This window comes from Drosophila sulfurigaster, chromosome X (assembly GCF_023558435.1).
Source record: "Drosophila sulfurigaster albostrigata strain 15112-1811.04 chromosome X, ASM2355843v2, whole genome shotgun sequence".
In the NCBI taxonomy this organism is placed as follows: domain Eukaryota; kingdom Metazoa; phylum Arthropoda; class Insecta; order Diptera; family Drosophilidae; genus Drosophila; species Drosophila sulfurigaster.
Window position 1 is genome coordinate 8722660 of NC_084885.1, and position 20018 is coordinate 8742677.

The 20018-nt window shown below is 38.6% G+C and overlaps 4 protein-coding genes and 2 non-coding genes across 11 annotated transcripts in view; 2 read left to right on the plus strand and 4 right to left on the minus strand.

Annotated features, from left to right (window-relative positions):
- Window positions 1-20018, minus strand: part of LOC133849345 (putative uncharacterized protein DDB_G0282129) — a 41000-nt gene that overhangs the window by 18789 nt on the left and 2193 nt on the right. Inside the window, exons 2-3 of one of the 2 annotated variants that reach the window (XM_062285357.1) lie at window positions 18692-18978; window positions 17946-18413 (exon numbers count right to left, since the gene is read on the minus strand). In XM_062285357.1, coding sequence (XP_062141341.1) covers window positions 17965-18413; window positions 18692-18978 — 736 coding nt within the window. In that variant the 3' untranslated portion in view covers window positions 17946-17964. Of the gene's footprint in view, window positions 1-17153; window positions 18414-18691; window positions 18979-20018 lie in introns of those variants that run through there. The other variant, XM_062285356.1, reaches the window with a different exon arrangement.
- Window positions 35-3797, minus strand: LOC133849343 (dolichyl-diphosphooligosaccharide--protein glycosyltransferase subunit STT3A). Its single transcript, XM_062285355.1, has 6 exons — window positions 3399-3797; window positions 2816-3144; window positions 2357-2746; window positions 1869-2156; window positions 1207-1683; window positions 35-1004 (listed from the first exon to the last, which is right to left on the minus strand). The coding sequence occupies exons 1-6, from the start codon at window positions 3520-3522 to the stop codon at window positions 450-452; spliced, it is 2163 nt and encodes a 720-aa protein (XP_062141339.1). The 5' UTR covers window positions 3523-3797; the 3' UTR covers window positions 35-449.
- Window positions 1073-1159, minus strand: LOC133849613 (small nucleolar RNA Me28S-U3344). The gene has a single exon (XR_009895402.1). It is a non-coding gene; the product is annotated as a small nucleolar RNA Me28S-U3344 (small nucleolar RNA).
- LOC133849612 (small nucleolar RNA Me28S-U3344) lies at window positions 2229-2314 on the minus strand. Its single transcript, XR_009895401.1, has one exon. It is a non-coding gene; the product is annotated as a small nucleolar RNA Me28S-U3344 (small nucleolar RNA).
- LOC133849347 (transcription elongation factor 1 homolog) lies at window positions 3910-4597 on the plus strand. Of its 2 annotated transcripts, none has more exons than XM_062285364.1 (2): window positions 3910-4099; window positions 4198-4597. In XM_062285364.1, exon 2 carries the CDS (start codon window positions 4209-4211, stop codon window positions 4455-4457), a length of 249 nt encoding a protein of 82 aa, XP_062141348.1. In that variant the 5' UTR covers window positions 3910-4099; window positions 4198-4208; the 3' UTR covers window positions 4458-4597. The 2 variants fall into 2 exon arrangements, with proteins under 2 accessions (XP_062141348.1, XP_062141347.1); XM_062285363.1 differs by having other exon boundaries at window positions 3913-4103; window positions 4202-4597.
- LOC133849346 (blood vessel epicardial substance) overlaps window positions 5877-20018 on the plus strand; it is a 40403-nt gene continuing 26261 nt past the window's right edge. For 2 of the 4 annotated variants that reach the window (XM_062285362.1, XM_062285359.1), the window contains exons 1-3: window positions 5878-6044; window positions 6491-6589; window positions 15188-16363. In XM_062285362.1, coding sequence (XP_062141346.1) covers window positions 15809-16363 — 555 coding nt within the window. In that variant the 5' untranslated portion in view covers window positions 5878-6044; window positions 6491-6589; window positions 15188-15808. Of the gene's footprint in view, window positions 6045-6490; window positions 6590-15187; window positions 16364-20018 lie in introns of all 4 variants that reach the window. The other 2 variants (XM_062285361.1, XM_062285358.1) reach the window with 2 other exon arrangements.

Genomic DNA, 20018 nt, shown 5'->3' on the forward strand with positions numbered 1-20018 from the left:
GTTTAATCCTACTTTAAAATTAAATAAAAAAAAGTTTACTTTTGTTTGTTTTTACATATTTATATTTGTTCATTCTTTTGTTTAGGATTATGCACTCTAAGTGTTGCCTCGCACAATTCGGAATCATTTATACGCAACTGTTTTTTAAGTGCCACCGAAGTCTCTCAGATTAGACAGAGATGGAGCGTGTGTGTGTGTTAGAGAGCGAAAGAGTGAGAGCAACAATAATACTCAAATTGAGATTTCATCGTTAAAAAAACATATAAAAAAAAAAATATGTATACATATATCATTTTGTGGACCTAAAATTAGAGCTAAGCTTAATGAATGTACAAATTACAGAAAGAGAATTTCCATGTTTTGCGAATGTTATCGTTAGAGAGCGAGATAGTAAGAGGGAGTGAGAGAGAGAGAGGGGAGAAGAGAGAGATAGCATGTGTGGGAGTGCATTAGACGCCTCGGTTGGGCAAGTCCTTGACTTTGTAGATGCGCACCAACCAATGCTCTGTGGTATACGCCTCCTCTAGGACATCCAGCTCAAAGTCTTTGTTGCCAATCTCTGCCGCACGCACACGATCATATCCCTGCGCCTTTCCGCCCTCCGTGTACATTTGGCCAAAGCGATAGTAGCACATCTTGTACATGAGACAATTGAGCAGCGTGGGTGATCCCTCTTTATCCACTCGGAACTCGCCGTTGGCCGCATAGTAATCCTTTTCCTTGATGTGCGCACCGCGATCGGTACTGCCGCCAATGCGCACCATCCACAGGAACTTGTTGATGTCATCCGATGAGTAGCCAGTGAGACCACCAAATATAACCAGCACATAGTCCACATCGAGTTCACGCATTATCTCGTAGGCCTTTTCCTCGGACGAAGCCATCGCCTGGCCGACGCGAGAGATGTGCGTATTGTTCCAAGTGTTGTTATCCACAAGTATCGTGCGATTCGCCATGGCTGTTATCTGATAGCCATAATCCCACCAGGACATAATACGAGCGTTCTACAAAAGCAAAAGGTTGGTATAATATTAGCAACAGTTATAAATTGATAGTAATAAGTTTTAAGGAAGGCATAATCAGCAATATTTTGTTAGTACTCATTATGTTTCATACTCTTCCTATCAAGAATATACAAATTGCATTCATCACATAGTAGTTGCCTCAGTAAATTAACCCCCCAATCGGATAATCTCTTATGCTTACCTCAGGGGTGTTCATCTGCAGCCAATAGTAAGCCTCGCGAAAATCATCAAATATAATGCGACCGCCGTCATGGGAGCGTGCGCTCAACACAATGCTGGGCGAGGAATACGCCTCCGAGGTGACCCAGGTACAATGGAATGTGTAAACAATCAGCATAACAGTTATAATGGCCACAAAACCAATAGCCACTTCGCTCTTGACACCGCCACTCTGTTGCTCCAATTTCTTGTGCTGTCGCTTGCTTTCCGTTGCTGGCTTTGAGCTGCCCGTGTCCACACTCTTGATATATTTCGCCAACAGATGCGAGATGGCAATGCCCGATAGCACACACATTACAGGCGCCAGCACCAGCATCAGACGCACCATAACGCCAGCGAAATAGATGCTAGTAACGCCATACAATATGATGAAAATGTTGGCATCCGTCAGCCGGGAGAAGCAAAAGTAAAGGCCAGCGGGAAACAGAAACACAAGTATCTAAAAAGAAAGAAAATACATGTTAGTAAACAATGTTAATGGTGCAATTGATTGCGATTGCAGCTAATTCAGCGATCAAAGTGCATGTAATCATTTGATTGCATTAAGGCGCAACTCATTCACATCGTTTTAATGGGAATCATCATTATCTAGTGCGCAATCCAAAACAAAACAATTTGCTTTACCTGCAGATCAAAGTAAAACGACGACCACGATGTGGGCTGATGCTCCGACACTGAGGCAATAATTGGAATGTGATTCTTGGCATACGATGGATCCAGCAGCGAATAAAAGCGTCCCGTCCATGGCGACACTTTGCCCGTCAGCGTCAATAGCGTGCCCACAATAACGACCACGCTGAGCAAGCTGGAGACGAGTGTCTTGAAGAGCAGCTCAAAGTGTTCCTTGGGCATGCGAGAGCGCAAATAGTCCACAAAACCATGTATCTGACAAAGGCCAAAGACGCCGAGGGCCTGCAAACACACAAAATACACTTGCTTAATAATATATTCACAAAATTTGTAACTGCAAAATATTCGCAATGCAGTGTATCAGCTTAATTTGGTATAGTACTCATTATGTTTCATACTCTTCCTATCAAGAATTACAATATGTAATCATCATGTTAACTACACTTAACGAACGTTAAAATTAAAATGATTGATCAACTTACCAGCATATGCTCGGAGCTCTGAATAGGCTGGAAGCCCACAAAAGATATCTGCATGGAGAGTATGGTGCCTACACAATACAGCGTACTATAGGCGATATAAATGCGATGTGAGAAGCGTCCAGTGATCATCAGCGCTAACACATGCAGCGGTATCAGATTGATGAGGAACACATAGCCGCCCCATGACGATACCATATAGAAGTAGGCAAGCGCTGACATAGCAGACCAAAAGATTGTGCCCGTCTTGACTGCTTTTATCCATAGGAAATAGGTGAAGAGCATGCAAAAGATAGCAATGCCTTCATTATCATATGAACCTGCCACTGAGCGTGATATGTAGCCGGGCACAATGGATATCAAAGCGGCAGCCACTAAGCCAGCACCAGTGCTCTATAAATAACAAGAAACAATAAGACATGTGCCTCGAATGGTTCGAGCATAACCTCAATAAGTACTTACGTGTATTTCCTTGGTCAGGGCATAGGTGACCAGCGTGGTGAGCGATGAGAAGAATGGCGCCAGAAATACGCACACATTTCGTATATCAATTGTTATGTTCAGCATCCACATCAGTCTGTAGAGCGCCGCCGATGTCACCATTAATCCGGGATAAATGGTGCCGCCAATAATACGGCCAAGCGGATACCAAGCGCGATCATCGAACCAATTGTGAAATTTATAGAAGCCCTGCTCGGCAAGGAACCGCGTGGTGCGGTAATTGAAATATGGATCGAACTCATGGATCACGCTTTCGAAGCGCAGCACTGAGAATAAACGTGTGGCGAACGCTGCAAGCGACAATCAAATGGAACGATTGAAAAAAGAATCACCAAACGTTATTAAGTTGGCTGCATTCAACGTATCACGGCTGCATAGCGATACCATTATCGAGTTATAATTTTTTTTGTGCTTATCGATACTATCTGTATGGTGTTTGTATCGTGAAATAATTCACGCCCACCTATACAAGCACATATCTGCATATTGACGTCGTCCCCGCCCCCGTAAATGCGATTCGACATATTTGACAAAATATACTCACATAAAACAGCGGCTAATATAAGTATTGCCAATTTGACGAGATGCTCTTGCTTTTCCCATGTTAGCAGACCTTTTGCCTTTGATGCCGCTCCGCCGGCTAAGGTGCCTGTATCGACAACAGTCATGGCCGGTTTAGTGGTTTCGGGTTTATAAAGCCAGCCAACGAACCAAATGCCGGTGTTCGGCGTCGATGCGACGTTACTTTTTAGCGGACAAAACTATACGCAATTCCACATACGGCGTTGCACATTAAGCACACATCAATGCTGCACATTACCTGCACTCAGTTTTGTTTTGTTTAAGACCGCACGAGTTTAAAAACAAAACGAAATTTATGAAAATAAATCCGCCGGCAGCTTCGTGGCAACAAGAAAATTCGCGAGACGCCCGATAGAAGAGCTTGCGGAACATCGATGACAATATCGATGTATTTGTTTTATTTGTTGAGATGTGACCATATACATTTCAATGTCAATGAGATATACTAGAATATGAAAACCCTCAGAGTTGTCACTTGATTACATTTCCATAGATATTGTCAAAGGGCGCATAGTTTTTGACAACTAGTTATTTTTCGGCGTTTTCCAATAAAATATAAAGTGAAGCGTTGTTTCTGTGCTTTTCAGTTTGTGAAAATAGTTTATGGTCGAAGAAAATTGCTTTAGAAACGCATAAAACAATCTTTATTCTTGAGTAAGAAATCTTGGTAAGTGTTTAACATTAAGCAATCCAATGATTGTTTACATTCATGTTTGGCTGCAAGTGAAACTGTGTTTATCGTTTTTAACAAATTACATTACTTAGATTCATTATGGGACGTCGTAAATCTAAAAGAAAGCCTCCACCGAAGAGAAAAAATATTGAACCTTTGGATCAGCAATTTAACTGTCCATTCTGTAATCATGAGAAGTCTTGTGAAGTAAAAATGGATAAAGGACGAAATACAGCGAGGATAACATGTCGTGTTTGCCTTGAAGACTTTCAAACTGGAATTAACTTTTTATCGGAACCTATAGATGTATATAATGACTGGGTAGATGCCTGTGAAACTGCTAATTAATCGTAATTTATATTGAACTTTTAAGTGAATATGTATGTATTTACAAACATATATTAGTAGTCCATGTGTTCCGCAGGGCTACACAAGAGACGTTACCAGGGCATGCATAATAAATTGAATAAACCTTGATCGCCAACACATTCTATTCGCGTTTTGTTATAGAGGAGCATGAATATCTAAATATGCTGCACATTAAATGCATTTTAGACAGCAATTATTCAAAGCAATAATAATAATCGCTTAACCAGCTGGCAAGATGGCGAAACATCGGCGGCAATATCGATGTATGTTTGTTATTTATCGGGGTGACCATATACATATGTATCAACGTCGAAGGGATATACTAAAATACAAAATATTGTAAAAGAAATACATACCTGGTTACACATATGTGGGCATATTCAAGGGCGCATAATTTCGATACCGTTTTTCGATGTTTTTAATCAAATCTACTACTAAATCGTTCTTTTTTACATTTTAGAAAATAATTTCTGAAACTCTTAAATCAAATTTTTTATCTCTTCATTCTTTAATCATTGTAAGTTATTAACATTAAGTAAAATTTTTTTTAAATTTTTGTTTGTCTGCCAGTGATAAATTTTCATCTATAAACATACATATGTACATATGTTCATTATTTTATTTTATCTTTTGAAATAGAGGAAAATTCATATTCAAATATACTACAAATACAAAAAAAAAAGTAATATACTATGTGGTCTATAACTATTTTTAATGAGTCAGTTGTGTTTATGTGAATGCATCGACTGTAATGTTCTTTGTTCATGCAATGCTGATTGCTGTTGACCGCAGTGTGGCCTTTCTTGTAATATAATTAACACTCTCACAGCATCGCGAACTCATTGGTGTGATTCATGTAGGAGTCATTGCACTCACTTAGAGCTGCATCAGCTGGACAGCAAAACCAGCTTGCACTTCACACACACGCTTCTTTTAAAATGCGCGGCAGATAACAGTTTTGGCTGTATTGCACTGCAGCGTATCAGCTGTTTTAAGCCTTGCTCTGCTTTGAGCCCGATAACAAATTTAACGCCGCGATAACTACGCCAGATGTTTCTCTCTTTGTCATCTATGCGCATGTCGTCACAAAATCAAGATCGTTCAATACAAGTATTTTATTTTTGCCAAACAATTATAAAATAAAAGATTATTGTTAAAATATATATTTCGAAAGCAATTAGCAAACATCCCAAGCGGAAAATTCTCGTTGTCATCTAGATTCTAATTGGATAACATATTCCAGCGTACAAATTAATTTACATCAATTTTCGTAGTACGTCTTTGCAATTGTGACGTCATAGTTGTGTGCGGTTTGGCGCGCTCTTCTGTCTCTCGCTCTCTGGCGACTGTGAATGCCGACTAGCAGACCTGCGCACTGCGCATATTGTGCTATTCATTAAATCGTCGTCGTCTGGTCGTCGCTGTCGTTGCTCTCGCGCGGACGTCGTCGTCGTCGTTGCTGCTCTGCCGACTTATTGTTATTGTTTTTACATTTAAAAGCAGCTAGTGTTTTTTTTTTATTTGGCAGCACAAGACACACGCATTTTATTCGCCGCCGACTGCTTGGTAAATTTCATAAATTGCATTTACAACAGTTATTAACAAAACTCAAAAAGTGCGCTCACGTGTATATGTGTGTGTGTGTATGTGTCTGTATAGGTGTGCGTGTGAGTTTTCTAGATATGTGAGTGTGTGTGCGTTTCATATGATAAACAACTGAAATTGGTTTTTACAATTGCTTCGGCTACATACTAACTAGAAAATTCACACACACACGCATACAAACGCAAACTAGTTAAAATGTCAAACTGTGTGTGTACATAACCTAAGCAATCGAAGGGCAGTCGCCGTCGACGTCGCTGCTGCAGCGGAGGAGCAGTGCCAACATTGTTGTCTCATCAAATGTATAACGTTCTTTTTTTTCGTTTTTTTTTTTGTTTTGTTTTGTTGGTTGTGCACTCAAAAATCCTATATGATTTATAATAAACAAATAAATAAATGTATGTATGCAGTGCAGGGACACCGCCTACCAATTGATGAGGAGGAACAGCAACAACCATAACAGCAATAATAACAATAGGCAAGAAGAAGTGCAGCAACGGCTCAATGTGGTAAGTTTTGCCGTTAGAAGAAGGGTTGAAGCGGGACAGCAATAGAGGGTTGAAAGAGGAGAAATGAAATAAATACTTATGTGGATTTACTGCAGTGCATGCCCAAAATCAAATTGATTACGATACACACATACACATGCATAGAAACTCTCTCACAGACAGAGAAACTCACACACATTGAGACTTACACACACACACACACAAACACACTCTTGTAAGATGCAATGCACATGCAGGCCATACAATTTGTTCAAGAATGGTGAAAAATCGAACATCAACGCGTGGCCAAGCGGGAGGTGCTGGCGGTGGCGGAGATGTTTGGCGGTGCTGCTGCACACGCACACCACGCAAATAGAAAACGAGCTGCTGCTGCAGTTGCAGCGGCTCCAAGCGTGACTATCAGCTACCCTGTACTTTAAGTCAAGAATTAACGCAGTCCGCATTTGACATAGCTCACATAGGGCACAGATCAAAATCTTTACTTAGCTTTTGTCATAATGCAAACAGTTGTTGCGTTGATACCCTTTATACGGATGCAGGGTATGTGAACAAAAAGGAAAAACAAAAATTGTGCTATAATATGTGCCATAGCAGAAGCAGGCAGCCACAGCCGCAATAGCAAAAACAACAGCAACAGCAACAACTTCACAGCTAACTCATATCTCCACTCTGCGCTCCGCACTCTCCACTTTACACACAAACACACACAGTTCGTTCGCATGTGCGCCCCACGCGAGCCAATTGCATTTGTTGGGCAGGCAATTGATGTGACGTTACGCTACGATGTGGTTGTTGTTCTTGTTGTTGCAGTCGTTCTTCTCCTTCTGCTTGGAAGTGTGTGCGACTGTATGTGTGCGTTTGTAATATACCAGGGCTACATGCATAGACAAAATGTAATAATTGCCAATTTGTTATCGCTTGCATAAATTATCGGCAACATATCGAAAGCTGCAGAATCTGCTGCAGTATTACACACACACCCAAACGCGAGTCGAAGATAAGAATTTTGTAGTGCAGCCCTAAAGCATAAAGTGAGCTACTGTGTGGGTGTTTTGCATTTTGCATCTGCATACATATTTCCATGCTCCGTATCAACGTAAACAAATGGTTGCATATGTATGTGTGTGTGTAAGTGTGTAATACCTTACCTAGGCAACAATCTACTTATTAAACCAAAGACCGGCTTTGTTCGCAGCTGTGGCTTTGTGTGTGTGTGTCGCTGTAATTCACTGATTGGAGATATGCATGCGTGTATGTATATGTGTGTTCGTATTTGCATGGAATATTAAGCGAGATTTCGTATCACTGAAACTTAACTCGATTTACACAGACAGACAAACAACAAGTTTGATTGTGAGGCGTGTTTTTTTTTTTTTTGTTGTGTTACATATCCGTGTAAAGAGTATATTTCATCAGATCTATGTAGATGTAAACGATTCAGCCTCAAATTGAATTCCATTTGGCACGCCCATGATAATAAACAATTATCGGTTATCGCTTATCGATTACCTTGCATAAACGCCGTTATGATGCTTGCTAATTGGAGATTGAAACATTCGTTGAACAATAGTGTTGTGATTATTGGTTATTAACAGGATGTTGAGTTATTTAATAAAATAAATAAAATATGTAGATCATATTGGATGATGTTCTTCTCTGCTTTGGTTTTATCAAAAACGTTTCACAATCGCAATTTCAAACGTTTCCTGTATAATTAGAATATTTTTGGAGATAAGATATAGTTTTGCATATCTTACACTTCCTTATCTCTCGAAATGATAAAACTCTACGACTTGACTGAAGGCAGTCAAAGCTTGATAACAACTTTTACAGATCTGCATACATTTTATGAGTTAATTTTGGAAAAAAAAACTATTTTTCTTGTTTCTGTAACTTTGTTGTAAATCTCAAGTTTGCAATCTTTGATAATCAATAATAATAGACTAAAAATAGTAAAAGTATTCTATTGTATTTTTACCAAAATATTAGAAAATAATTGCCAAATAGTTAAGATGTCTAACAATAGTATAGAGCATATATATATATTTTTAGGAGAATCCATTATATACATACATTTTAATGAAATTGTGGTTCAAAGCTAACAATGTCACTCCCTCTGTCATAAGTCTGTCAAATACTCTTTGATCTGTCGTGTCATTTTTGATAGCCCATTTGAGCCAATTCTTTTGATGGCTTTCGCCTCGTGTTTGTCTATAAAACTACAACAATGTTGCTGTGTAAATCTAATATTATTATTATTATTATTATTGTTAATATCATTATTATGACAAACGTTGCTGTCTCTTTTGTTTATTCGTGGGAAACGGAAATTGTAAAAATGCGCCGTTTCACTTTCTGTTTTGACTGCCTGAGCAAACGCCACAATAACTGAAAGGCAAAAACACATTGAAGATCGCAGATCGTCTGTTTGGGGGATCGGGGACTCGACATTGGCATTGGGAGTCTAACCTGTGCTCTTCTAGTGGTGTCGTTGTTGTTGCTGTTGGTGTTTTTGCTCTGCAACTTCATGTCAACACAAACGCTTTGTCCAATGTTGTTAACAATCACATAATAATGGCAACAACACATGAAAAGCCATCAAAAAATGTTGGCAACAGCTTTAAAAACTCATATAATTAAACGTTTATGGTGCGCGGCGAACAATTGTTGCTGTTGCTGTTGCTCTCTTGCTGTTGCCATTGTCTGAAAGTTTTCAATGCTCTAGCTGTGGGTATTGCTATTTTTTTACTCTAAATGGTTAGTATCTCGCTTAACGACAGCAGTTTCACTTTACGGCCACATTGCATTTATTTGTAATTGCAATCGTTTGCTATATTTGACTTAGCGACCACATTGTGTTTAGTGTCGAATTGCACTTAGCTGCCTTTTTATAAATTAGCATTACAAATTAGCTTGCATTCTCTTTCTCTTTTGTCAATTATATTGCTATTAGTATCATATATTGTGTATTGTAAAGCAACTAAGTACAATTTGGTCCTAAATACAATTTGCTCAACATTTAAAGCATATTCATAAAAAGGCAGCTAAGTGCAATTTCTTCTTTAGTCAATATCATTAGCATTTGACTGCCTAAATGATTTCGTATTAAAATCGTTTTCGCATTCTCTTCTTTATACGATTATATAGCTTAATTTGGCCAGTGTATTTAACTTGTCACTACGCCAAATTTGTACAATTCTTCACATTGTGTTGTTCGGTTTTTTTGTGCTTCTTCTGCTTCTTTGGTTAAAGCGGTCGTGTCTCTATTTGGCTTGATTGCCGCCGTCGTCGTCATCGTCGTTTTAGCTGTAGTTGTTGTTGTTGTGGCTGGCTTCATCCATCATTAATAAAGGCAACAGCACAATTTCTAATTAGACAATTTCCAACGATGTGGCTCATAATTTGTCTTAGCCAAAAATACTAATTAAAGTCAAATATATGTATCTACATATGTATGTATTAATAGTTAATTTAAGAAAAGAGAGTTCTTTAAATCAAATTAAATTCTACTCAAAAACAATTACAATAAAGCCTAACTTTATTTGAGTCACAATAAAATGTGCACTAAGGTTGGGTTAGGTACGGGCTCAAGGTTCGCCTTGAGATTCTCAGTCTCAGTCTACAGACATCGTAGTAAACGCAAAAGTGAATCTGCTCTTAACGTTGTATTATCTGAATTATTCATTGCCGCGGAATTTGAAATCACAATTCGCTCGCAGCGTATTGTTTACATTTCTTGAATTACATCGCGAACACGTTACGATTCTTCAACTGTTTTCATATCTGGCTGCAATATTATATTTTGTTGATCTTTACCAAGAGTCTTTACAGTAAATTCAACATTAGAAAGAAATTCATAAAAACAAGAGTGATTTAGGGAGTTTGTTAGAATAAAATATAGTATATTTTGTATTCAGCAGTATATACTTTGGTATATTTTTCATTATTAATTCGATGTATTTTCAGAATTCGAATAAGACATTGTTTATCGTGTTAAGGAAGATTGTAATTGTAAAGATTGTATTGTATTTGAGTTGATTAAAATACTACTTTCTTTGGTATTAATTCGGTATATTGTAAGAATAATAATAATAACGCATTGTTTTGCTTTTATCGTATTAAACTTAATACAATGAAAGTCGAGAGACATTAATAGAATAGGTGACAAGAATCTTTAAGTAAATTCGAAAAGATCGTAAATGTCTCTAAGAGAATACGTTTTGTATTAAAAGTACTTTAGGTTAATTTTAATCTATTAGTATTTTTTCGGTATTAATACGATATATTGAAAGAATTTGAATACCGCATTGTTTTGGTTATACAATAAAATAGAATTGAAAGACACTTGAATGAAGTTTGAAGTGCATTCGAAAGGAAAATAAATTTTTCTTATTGAATACGATTTCGATTGGAGGTGATCAAAATTAGTAGTTTTTTTCGGTATAATTTTTGATATATTTTTGTATTGTGTTTAACGTAATACAATTAAAGTCGTGAGAAAGTAATAGAATTGATAGAAACTCAAATGAAACAGCAATTTCAGTTGGAAGTATTTGAGTTGATTGAAAGTCGAAACTGTAATAAAATCTTCGCACTGAAATCGAAATTGATGTTCATCGGATGATAGAATTATTTGAAGTGATGTAAGCTCACAGAAAATTGATTGAACGCAATGGAGAAGAACACGATATTAGGCGCTTAGTTCTCTTATGGGAATATTCACATTTAATGCGAGCAAATTTCTGACTATTATGACTGAGCCTCTAAATGTATGCATGAGAGACAAGACTCATTGCTGTGGCAGCCGTTTAAACGGCTTTTAGCAAGTGTCTCTCTCTATGTGTGTGTGTGTGAGTGTGTGTGTGTGTGTGTGACAGCTGTTGGTTATTGGCTGTTTGGAGCTGAGCCATCATCGTCACTTGGCTGCGCTGTGTTGGTTGTTGGTTGTTGCTTAGCTTGGCTTGGATTGCTTGTTCAAGGCAACAACCAAATTGCGATGACTTCATCTGCTTTGACCATTTTCTTGTTTTCAACACACACACACATACATACATATAGTTGTGTATATGTGTGTGTGTGTGTGTGCATTTACACCCCCATGCTCGAGTTTTTTTTTGGTGCTGGCGTTGGCGTCGCTTTTGTGTCATGTTTGTCACTTGGCGCTGGGTTCAATCAACCAACAACAACAACCACAATGACGACAACAACAAACAAAACATTAGGCCAAAGTGTTGAGTAATCGACCACAAGTCGATTGTTCTTGTTAGCTATACCCAGACTGCAGTTGTTAAAAGGGTATTTAGTGTGTCAGCCAAGAGATCATTAAGTATACGCAATCTGTCTGTCTGTCTGTCTGCACTTTTTACCGCCTGAATCTCAGATACTATTAGAGCTATAGTCGCCAAATATTTAGAGAGTGGAAAACTTAAACTATAATAATGTAATATGTTATTAATTTTATAATATTGTTTAACATATTTTACTTGCTACCCATGCGAAATTGTTCTTAAAATATACCAAATTAATATACTAAATAACTTACATATACGGAAAGCTGTATTTGGTATGTCAATATACTATTTTATTACTCTTTTTAGCCTCTTACATGCAATTGCTGGAGATGCAAACTTATTCCAAAAATATATAAAATATAATATGGTATACTGAACAAATATAAAAATATACCGAAAGTTATATTTTATCAATAATCTACTCCTTTTGCTTGATACAAAGATTTGTTTGAGGTACAAAGTTACAATACCTTTTTACTTTTATAAAAATCTATATTTATATTAATAGTATTTCATGAGTAGGGAAACTTTGAAATACTTATATTCTATTATTACTTTAAATAAAATATAAATTATCAGAACTGCTATTATTATGTGCTCGCTTGTAAAGATTTCTTTAGAATTCCTTAAAATCATATAAAACCATTTAATAAACTTATGTTTTCGGGTATTTTACAGTCGATCACACTTTAACCTGAGGCTCTCATGTTGTTGCAAGCGCCTATGACCAAGAGCTTGCTCATAAATTGATTATTGAGCTGAGTTCCTATCTATCTCCATCTCCATCTATCCTTCTCTCTCTCTCGCTTGCTCGCTCTATCGATGTTTCTTGCTATCTTTATCGCTTTATTTGGCTGGCTCATCTGCCACCCTTTCACTTGTGGCCATTTCGGATATGCTAATGCCGGAAATGTTTATGTGCTTATTTGGCCAACTCTCAACTCTTGGCCGTGTTTTCGGTTTCAGTTGTTAGTGTGAGTTCGGGTTCCTCTCTCTCTCTCTCTCTCTCTCTCTCTCTCTCTATTCCCTCCACACACACACACACCCCAATTGAGACCGTCTTGACCCTCTTTATGTGGGTCAAAAGACACGCACAGCACTTGTTTGTTTTGGCCAAACTTGTCTGCGCCCCATTAGGAGGGCGTTGCGGAGTGGGGCGTGTCGGGCGTTACCTTTAATGGCTTCCCAGAAGTTGCCAACGCTCTATAATTATTTAAATACATTTTATAAACGGCCCGACAACATGGCATAATTGTCGTAATTTGCTTAACACAATTTCCGATCACGTTCAATAGTCGATAGTTGGTTCTCTCTCTCTCTCTCTCTCTCTCTGTTTTTATGCTACTCTGCTTCTTTGTGGTGCGGAAACTTCCCTTTCCCCTTTCTGTTGCGTTGTCTCTGGTGAGTTGTTAACCAGTTTGTCTTTTGTCTGCGGGAGTGACGTCATTTAACATCTACCAAAGTCGATCATCAATCATTTATGAGCGTTCAGATTTTCAAGATAAAAGTGAAGGGCACGAGTCTGATAGACTGGCACATACCCTGTAGTGATTGAGAAAAACTTGAATTGTTGCTAAATTATTCGAGAGACATTAGGAGTTATTAATTAAACAAATTTGTAAAGATTTATATTATAAAAACATCAGTTTTTAGTATTTTGTTGTTTAATATAAACTGGAATATAGCTTGACGCTTTTAAAAACATGATTCATTCAAAAAGCAGTAAGTGATATTTATATGACATCATTAATGATGATTTACGTATAAAGTTCAGCTTCATTTGCTCTCCATAGAGAAGTCTTAGAAGACTAGCAGATTCTCTATAAAGAATTGTTAACAAAGTTTTTTGTTTTTTTTTTTCAAGTTAAGCGACCAAATAAGCAATGTACAGAAAAGGAATATATTTCACAAATTGAAGAGTGACCGTTTTTGGCAACCTTCATGACCCTAAATTTGGCTCGGAAATGTTGAAAATTAAAATTTTATGGTCATATTACTCAAGCATTTGCTTACTGCATAGATGCAATAATTAAAATAAAAAAAAGAGATAAAGTCACATTAATTTTCTATTTATCTGAAGCTCAGCACAGTCAAATTAGGAAGTTACTCTCTTAGCATACCCTTCTGTGTTGCTCTTTTGCATACAGGGTATAAGACTGCTAAAATTTGGGCATTCGAGGAACGAATCAATTGAAAGCAAGTGATGTGAAGTGATGTGAATAATGTACGAATATCATAATAGAACACTGAGAAAAAAAAAAGAAATGTTTTTCTGGTCGACAGGAAATCAATGTGTTTTGCATGACTTCTGAAATAATTTACACAATTTTGCACACATCATCAATTTCGGGAGAAAGTGAAAACATTAGGAGGAAAGTTCGACGCAGCAGCTAATTTCAGCTATTAATTATTAATAGCTTTTACTTGGGAGGCGCGGCTGATAAAAAATAACAGAAAGCACAAAATAAAAAAACACGGATGATGATGATAAAGGTTATGCAAATGACAATTGATAATTTTATGGGCAAGTCATGGCATTGATTCAATTTCACTTTTACCGCTCAATTCAATTGACATTTTTATATTTCTAACATTTTGTTTTCTTTTCAATTTATTTTTCTTTAATGCTGTTGTTGTTGGTGTTTAATTTTTTTGTGTAATGTAATCGATTCCATTTTACTTTGACTGCTTAGTTTTAGTTGAAATTTTTATATTTCTAACATATTGTTTAAACAGTTTTATTTCTTCTTAATTTATTTTACTTTAACGTGATGTCGGTGCATAGTTTTTTTTATTTATTTAATGGGATCGAATCAATTTTACTTTGAAACTTATATATTTCTAATATTATTTCCATTTATTGGCTGTTGATGTTTTATTTAATTCTTTTATAATTTAATGGGATTGATGGAATTTTACGTTGACTTCTCAATTCAATTGAAATTTACATATTTCTAATATTTCAATTTCCATTATAATTTCGTCGCATTTCCACCTTGACTTCTTTGTACTTCTTGAAAAATTCATCTAGTAAAACTGCCAAGAAATTTTGCTGGAATTAAAGTCAAGGAATTTCTAGTTGGCGTCGACTTGGCCATAATTATTATTATTACTACAGTTCAGAGTCTTCAGGTGGCGCGAGAATATTCTATATAGGATACATTCAGTTGGTGCAAAGAACACATTTCACAGCTGAATTTCTTCCCAGGCGTCGTTGGCGCTGTAGAAGAAGATTATCGTTGAACAAGCTCAATTATTTTCAATCGATTTTTAATGGCGAACGCTTTGTGTGCTTTATTAATTGCAGCTGAAGTGCCTTGAGTGAAAAAATACTATGCAACAATGTGACCCGACGACATAGATGAGAAGGCGACAAAAGCAGTAACAGTAGCAGAAGCAACTGCACCAACAACGAACGCATCGAATTTCTGTGGAGCGGAGGCCGCAAAACAATTGTGGAATTGCTGAAGAAGAAGACAACAACAACAACAACACGAAAATAAACAAACAACACACGCTGAGAGCGAGCAGACTGAGCAACGAGTGCGTGAGAGGGAAAGAAAAAGCAAAGCTGAGAGTACAAATTACAGCGAGTACAACTGGAACGAGTGAAAAACTGCCAGCAAGCGAAAACAACTAGCCAACGAGTAACTAGAACGCATAGCGAGTAGCGAGTAGCGAGTATCTATGGAACGCAACACTTGAACGAGAGCGAGAGCGTGCCAAAGGAGTTGGCGAGTGTAAGCAGCGAGAAGCGAAGAGGAAAATAAGCACAAAGCAAGCGGGCAGTAGCAACATTTGAAGTGTGTTGTAACGAGTAAAAGTCGCTTCTAACGAGTGCAACCCAAAACGACGAGAGCTTTAACTCGAACTCGAGTGCTGAAAGAGAACGAACGGCGAGTTCAAGTGCTCTGCTGGCGTTTTGGCCATGCCCAGCACGGCGGGCAGCGCAGCCAGCGTTGGCGTCGGAGCCCTGATTAACAGCGCCGGCAGCAGCGCCAGCATGGGCATCGGCAGCGTTGGCGGCGGCAGCGCCTCCGCAGCATCGGCCGCGGGCGTTGCGAGCAGCAGCGCTGTGGCAGCCGCCTCGGCGGGCACACTGATCGCTCAGAGTACGGCGGGAACGAGTGCGGCGAGCGGCACAATAACGTGGGACAACAATGGAACGCTGCGATCGATCAATCCGGGCGATTGGTCAATTGAACAATGCCTCATCTGGCAGTCGCCGCATCATCTTTATTTTCAACTCGGCTGGGCGTTCCTCTTCTTGGCCTTCCTCGCCCCCCACGGTCCGTTCGGTTCGCTGTGGATGCGGGCCACCATGTTGATCGGCTGCATCATGATGGGCATGTATGGCTATCTGATCGAGTGCACTCCGGATGTCGTCTTCTGGTCCGGCCTGGGCATTGGCATCAATTTCGTCTATCTCATTGTGGTGCTTTGTCGTCTGCGACCCGTGCGTTTCGATCAGGAAATTGACGCGGTAAGTGGCACTCTCATTGATTATCGATCAATAATATTTGAGCAGAGAGGGAATATTTGAATAAATTGTCAAGTTTGGAATCAGATATGCGCATCAAACAGTTTTCGGTACGCTGTTTTCCACTGCGACTTCGCCTTAATTTCACAAAACATAATTTTTGGAATTGATAGCTTTATAACTATAGAAAAGTGAGGGAATATGTGAATAATTCATCGAGTTGGGGATCAAAAATACGCTGTTTGTCTATTGGAATTCAAATCAAACAGTTTTTGGCACGCCGTTTCCAAATGCAATTTCACCTCAATTTCACAATACATAATTTGTGGAATTGATAGCTTTATAAACTAAGAAAAGCGATGGAATTCATAGCTTTATGATTTGTTACACCTTGAATATTCAAATATGTAGAGGGAACATTTGAACAATTTATCAAGTGGGAAATGTGCAGTTTGACTATGGCAATTTACATTAAACAGTTTACTTCATGCTGTTCCCAATTGCAATTTCGCCACAATTTCACGAAATAAAATTAGTTATCACTTGATATAAAATCTTTCCTTTGCACTGAAATTTTCTGTAACTTTTAACAAAATGTTTCAAGTGCTGAATAACGATGAAATCGTGTCGTAATTATCATATTATTGTATGTCAAAAAAGTTTTCAGCTTGTAAATTCTTCTCAATTCGTTGCCTTTTTAAAAAGCGCCTAAAAGCATGCAGCTTTTTTCCTTAATGCTAGTCATTGGAAAGATGTGTTGCCTTCATTTAATTCCCTTTCCATTAAAAGTCAGTTTTTTTTTAAATTACAAATTTGTTTAATTTTTTTTGTTTTTTAATAGTTTTCTTTTTTCATTTTTAAAGTTTTCTTTTTATATTTGTTGTTTGTTACAACACTTAAATAAATAATTTCGATAGTTTATAATTAGCAGAAAAAAATGGGGTTGAGACACAAAAAAAAAAAACATTTCATTCAATGCTAAATGCTAATTAATTAATTAACAAATGTGTGTAAATTATTTGCTACGCTAATGATTACAAATGTGTGCGTGTATTTGTGTGTGTGTGTTTGTGTGATAGACCGAGCAGGAGTGGGCGGGGGCGGGGCGGTTTTGGGGCAGGGTTAATAGCCATTGAGTGATTGGTTTTTTGTGGGCTGGGTGAGTTTATCACAGGTTTTTAAAAAACGTAATTTTGTAATTTGAAACTGAATCAGATAATTGAACTATTTTTGTTGTTTGTTTTGTTTGTTGGTTTGTGGTAGATGCGGTTATTATAAATATATATTGTCTAATAAATTACGTGATATAATTAATAATTTAATTTGAGACAAAATCCATTGACAGTGAGAAATACAATATCAACTTGCATGCGTGTGTGTGCGTGTGTATGTGTGTGTGTGTGAGAGGCGAGACTTAAATTTGTATTGTGTGGTTGTGTGTGATAAATTCATTTGCATAGATTGGGAGAAACCATTGCAGTCTTTTAGGCGCTGCCCAATAATGTTTAGCTGAGGCTGTTAATTAACAGCTGCCTGCTATGTGGTTTGTGCTTCTGTTATTGTTTTTCTTCTGCTGTGTGTGCACGTGCACTGCGGTTCGTGTCTTAGCTAATACGTATTTTCAATGCCAGAAAATACAATTGCAGACATGTGGCCAACAGGATAATCATATTGCCAATGGCAATTGTCATGTGAATGCGACGGAATGCCTTATGGATGCGCTGATAATGCGGACACTCGACCAAATCGCCCTGCACCAGACTGCCAACCTCCTGGCCGCTGCCAATGGCACCCTCGATCCTGTACTTCTCGTGCATGAGACGGAGCATCGGTGGGGCCAGATATAGGCGGACCACAACCTCGATGGCGGCTGTTAAGGCCAGTGTGCCCAGCTGTACGCCAGCCGCTGTTGTCCAACCGCTCAGAAAGTATTTAACATAGATGATTAACATGCTGATGCTGAGCATTGCGTTCAATGCAAAATACTTGGGGAACAGTATCTGCTGGCATTGACCGAACGTGTGACGCGGCAGCGAGAAATATAGCGACAGACCTGTAGAGCGAACGAGACAGAGAGAGAGAAATACTGTTAGTTCAAATTTGTAGCATTGCGAATAGCGTAAAGCGTATTTGATGAGAATGCCTACGTTTAATGGGAGGAGGGGGTAAAACATTGACACATTGACACACTGACACATGATGCATTTGATGGATGAAGGCGACGACGTTGCGTTGCAGCAGCAGCGATGTTTTGCAGCAGTAGCAGCAGATGTCGATGTCGATTGCTGTTGTCGTCGTTTTGCGATTACGATATCGATAACGATAACTTACCAGAAACAAAGGTCATCCAGATTTGTGAACCAAAGTGTGTGGCGAATGCGCCCAGATACGCCAACGTCGGCAGCGTGCTGCTGCTAGTACTAACAGCCGCAGTCGCTGCCGCCGCAGCAGCAGCAGCAACAGCATCAATGTTGTGCGCCTGCGCTTTCGTTGACGTCGTCGTTGTGGTGGTTGTTGTAGTTGTTGTCGTTGTGAGATCGGGTCCAACGGTCAGTAAGACAAAGGACAATATGCAAATGGCGATCAAATGCGCCGGCTGCGTGGTTTGCGTCAAAATACTGCAAAAAGAGAGAGAAAGAGATGGCAAGTTAGTCAAGCTACTGTTAAAGTATAAAAAGGTTATGTTAAGTGTGTGGGTGTGTGCGAAATGCTGCTGTTAGGCTATATTAAGTGTGTGTGAACTGCGGTTGTTAACATTGTCAGCTTATGTTAATTGCATGTATAATTGTATTTGCTTTTGCGTATTTCATGTGGCGAAATGCATATTACGCGAGCACGTGCCGCTTTTCTGTCTGCGATTAGATACGTTGCGAACTTTTGCACTTGGCAGTAAATATGGCACGAGGTACCCAACGCCGCTTCGCCCCCCCTGTAGAGATAGAAACGCCGACAGCAACAGCGACGCGTCGACGACGACGACGTCGAGAATGGCTAGCGCTTATCTAACATTGTGTCGCGAGCTTTATTTTTTGCGTCATTGTTGTTGTTGGAGCATCTGTCTGTCTTTTTCTTTCTTCTTTTTTTTTTGCGCGTATGCTTTGCATAGATGATCAGTTATGCGAGAGTGTGTGTGCGAGAGAGTGCGTGTGACGTCGCGCTTTAATGTTGCTGTGGATGTTGTTTTTGTATTTGTGTGTTGCTTTTGTCGCTTTGTCGAAGACATTGGCGAACTGTAGACTGTAGTCGCAAAAGTGGCGTACGTGCACAACAGCATGCAACCAAATATTTTACACACACTCAAACATACAGAACTGTACATTTGTGTATTATAGATTTTTGTATTTTTGTGTTTTTTGTTTCGTATTTTTGCACAAACTGTCTAGGTAATAATATGCAAAAGTATTGAGTTTTGTTGTGCTTGGTTTTATCGTAGTCAGATAACTCAACATTTGTGTCGTGCGCTGCGTTGCACACAAGTTCAATCGAAGCTGAGAGGGAATTCCCCAAATCAGCTGCTCACTTGAACAGCTGGTCTCCAAGCTGACAATATGCGAGAGATGCCCAACAACAACAACAACAACAACTACAACAATAAAAAGAAAAACGTCAACGATAAAGCGGCCCCGTCGCTTCACCCCCGTCTCCATTGCGCAAAGCT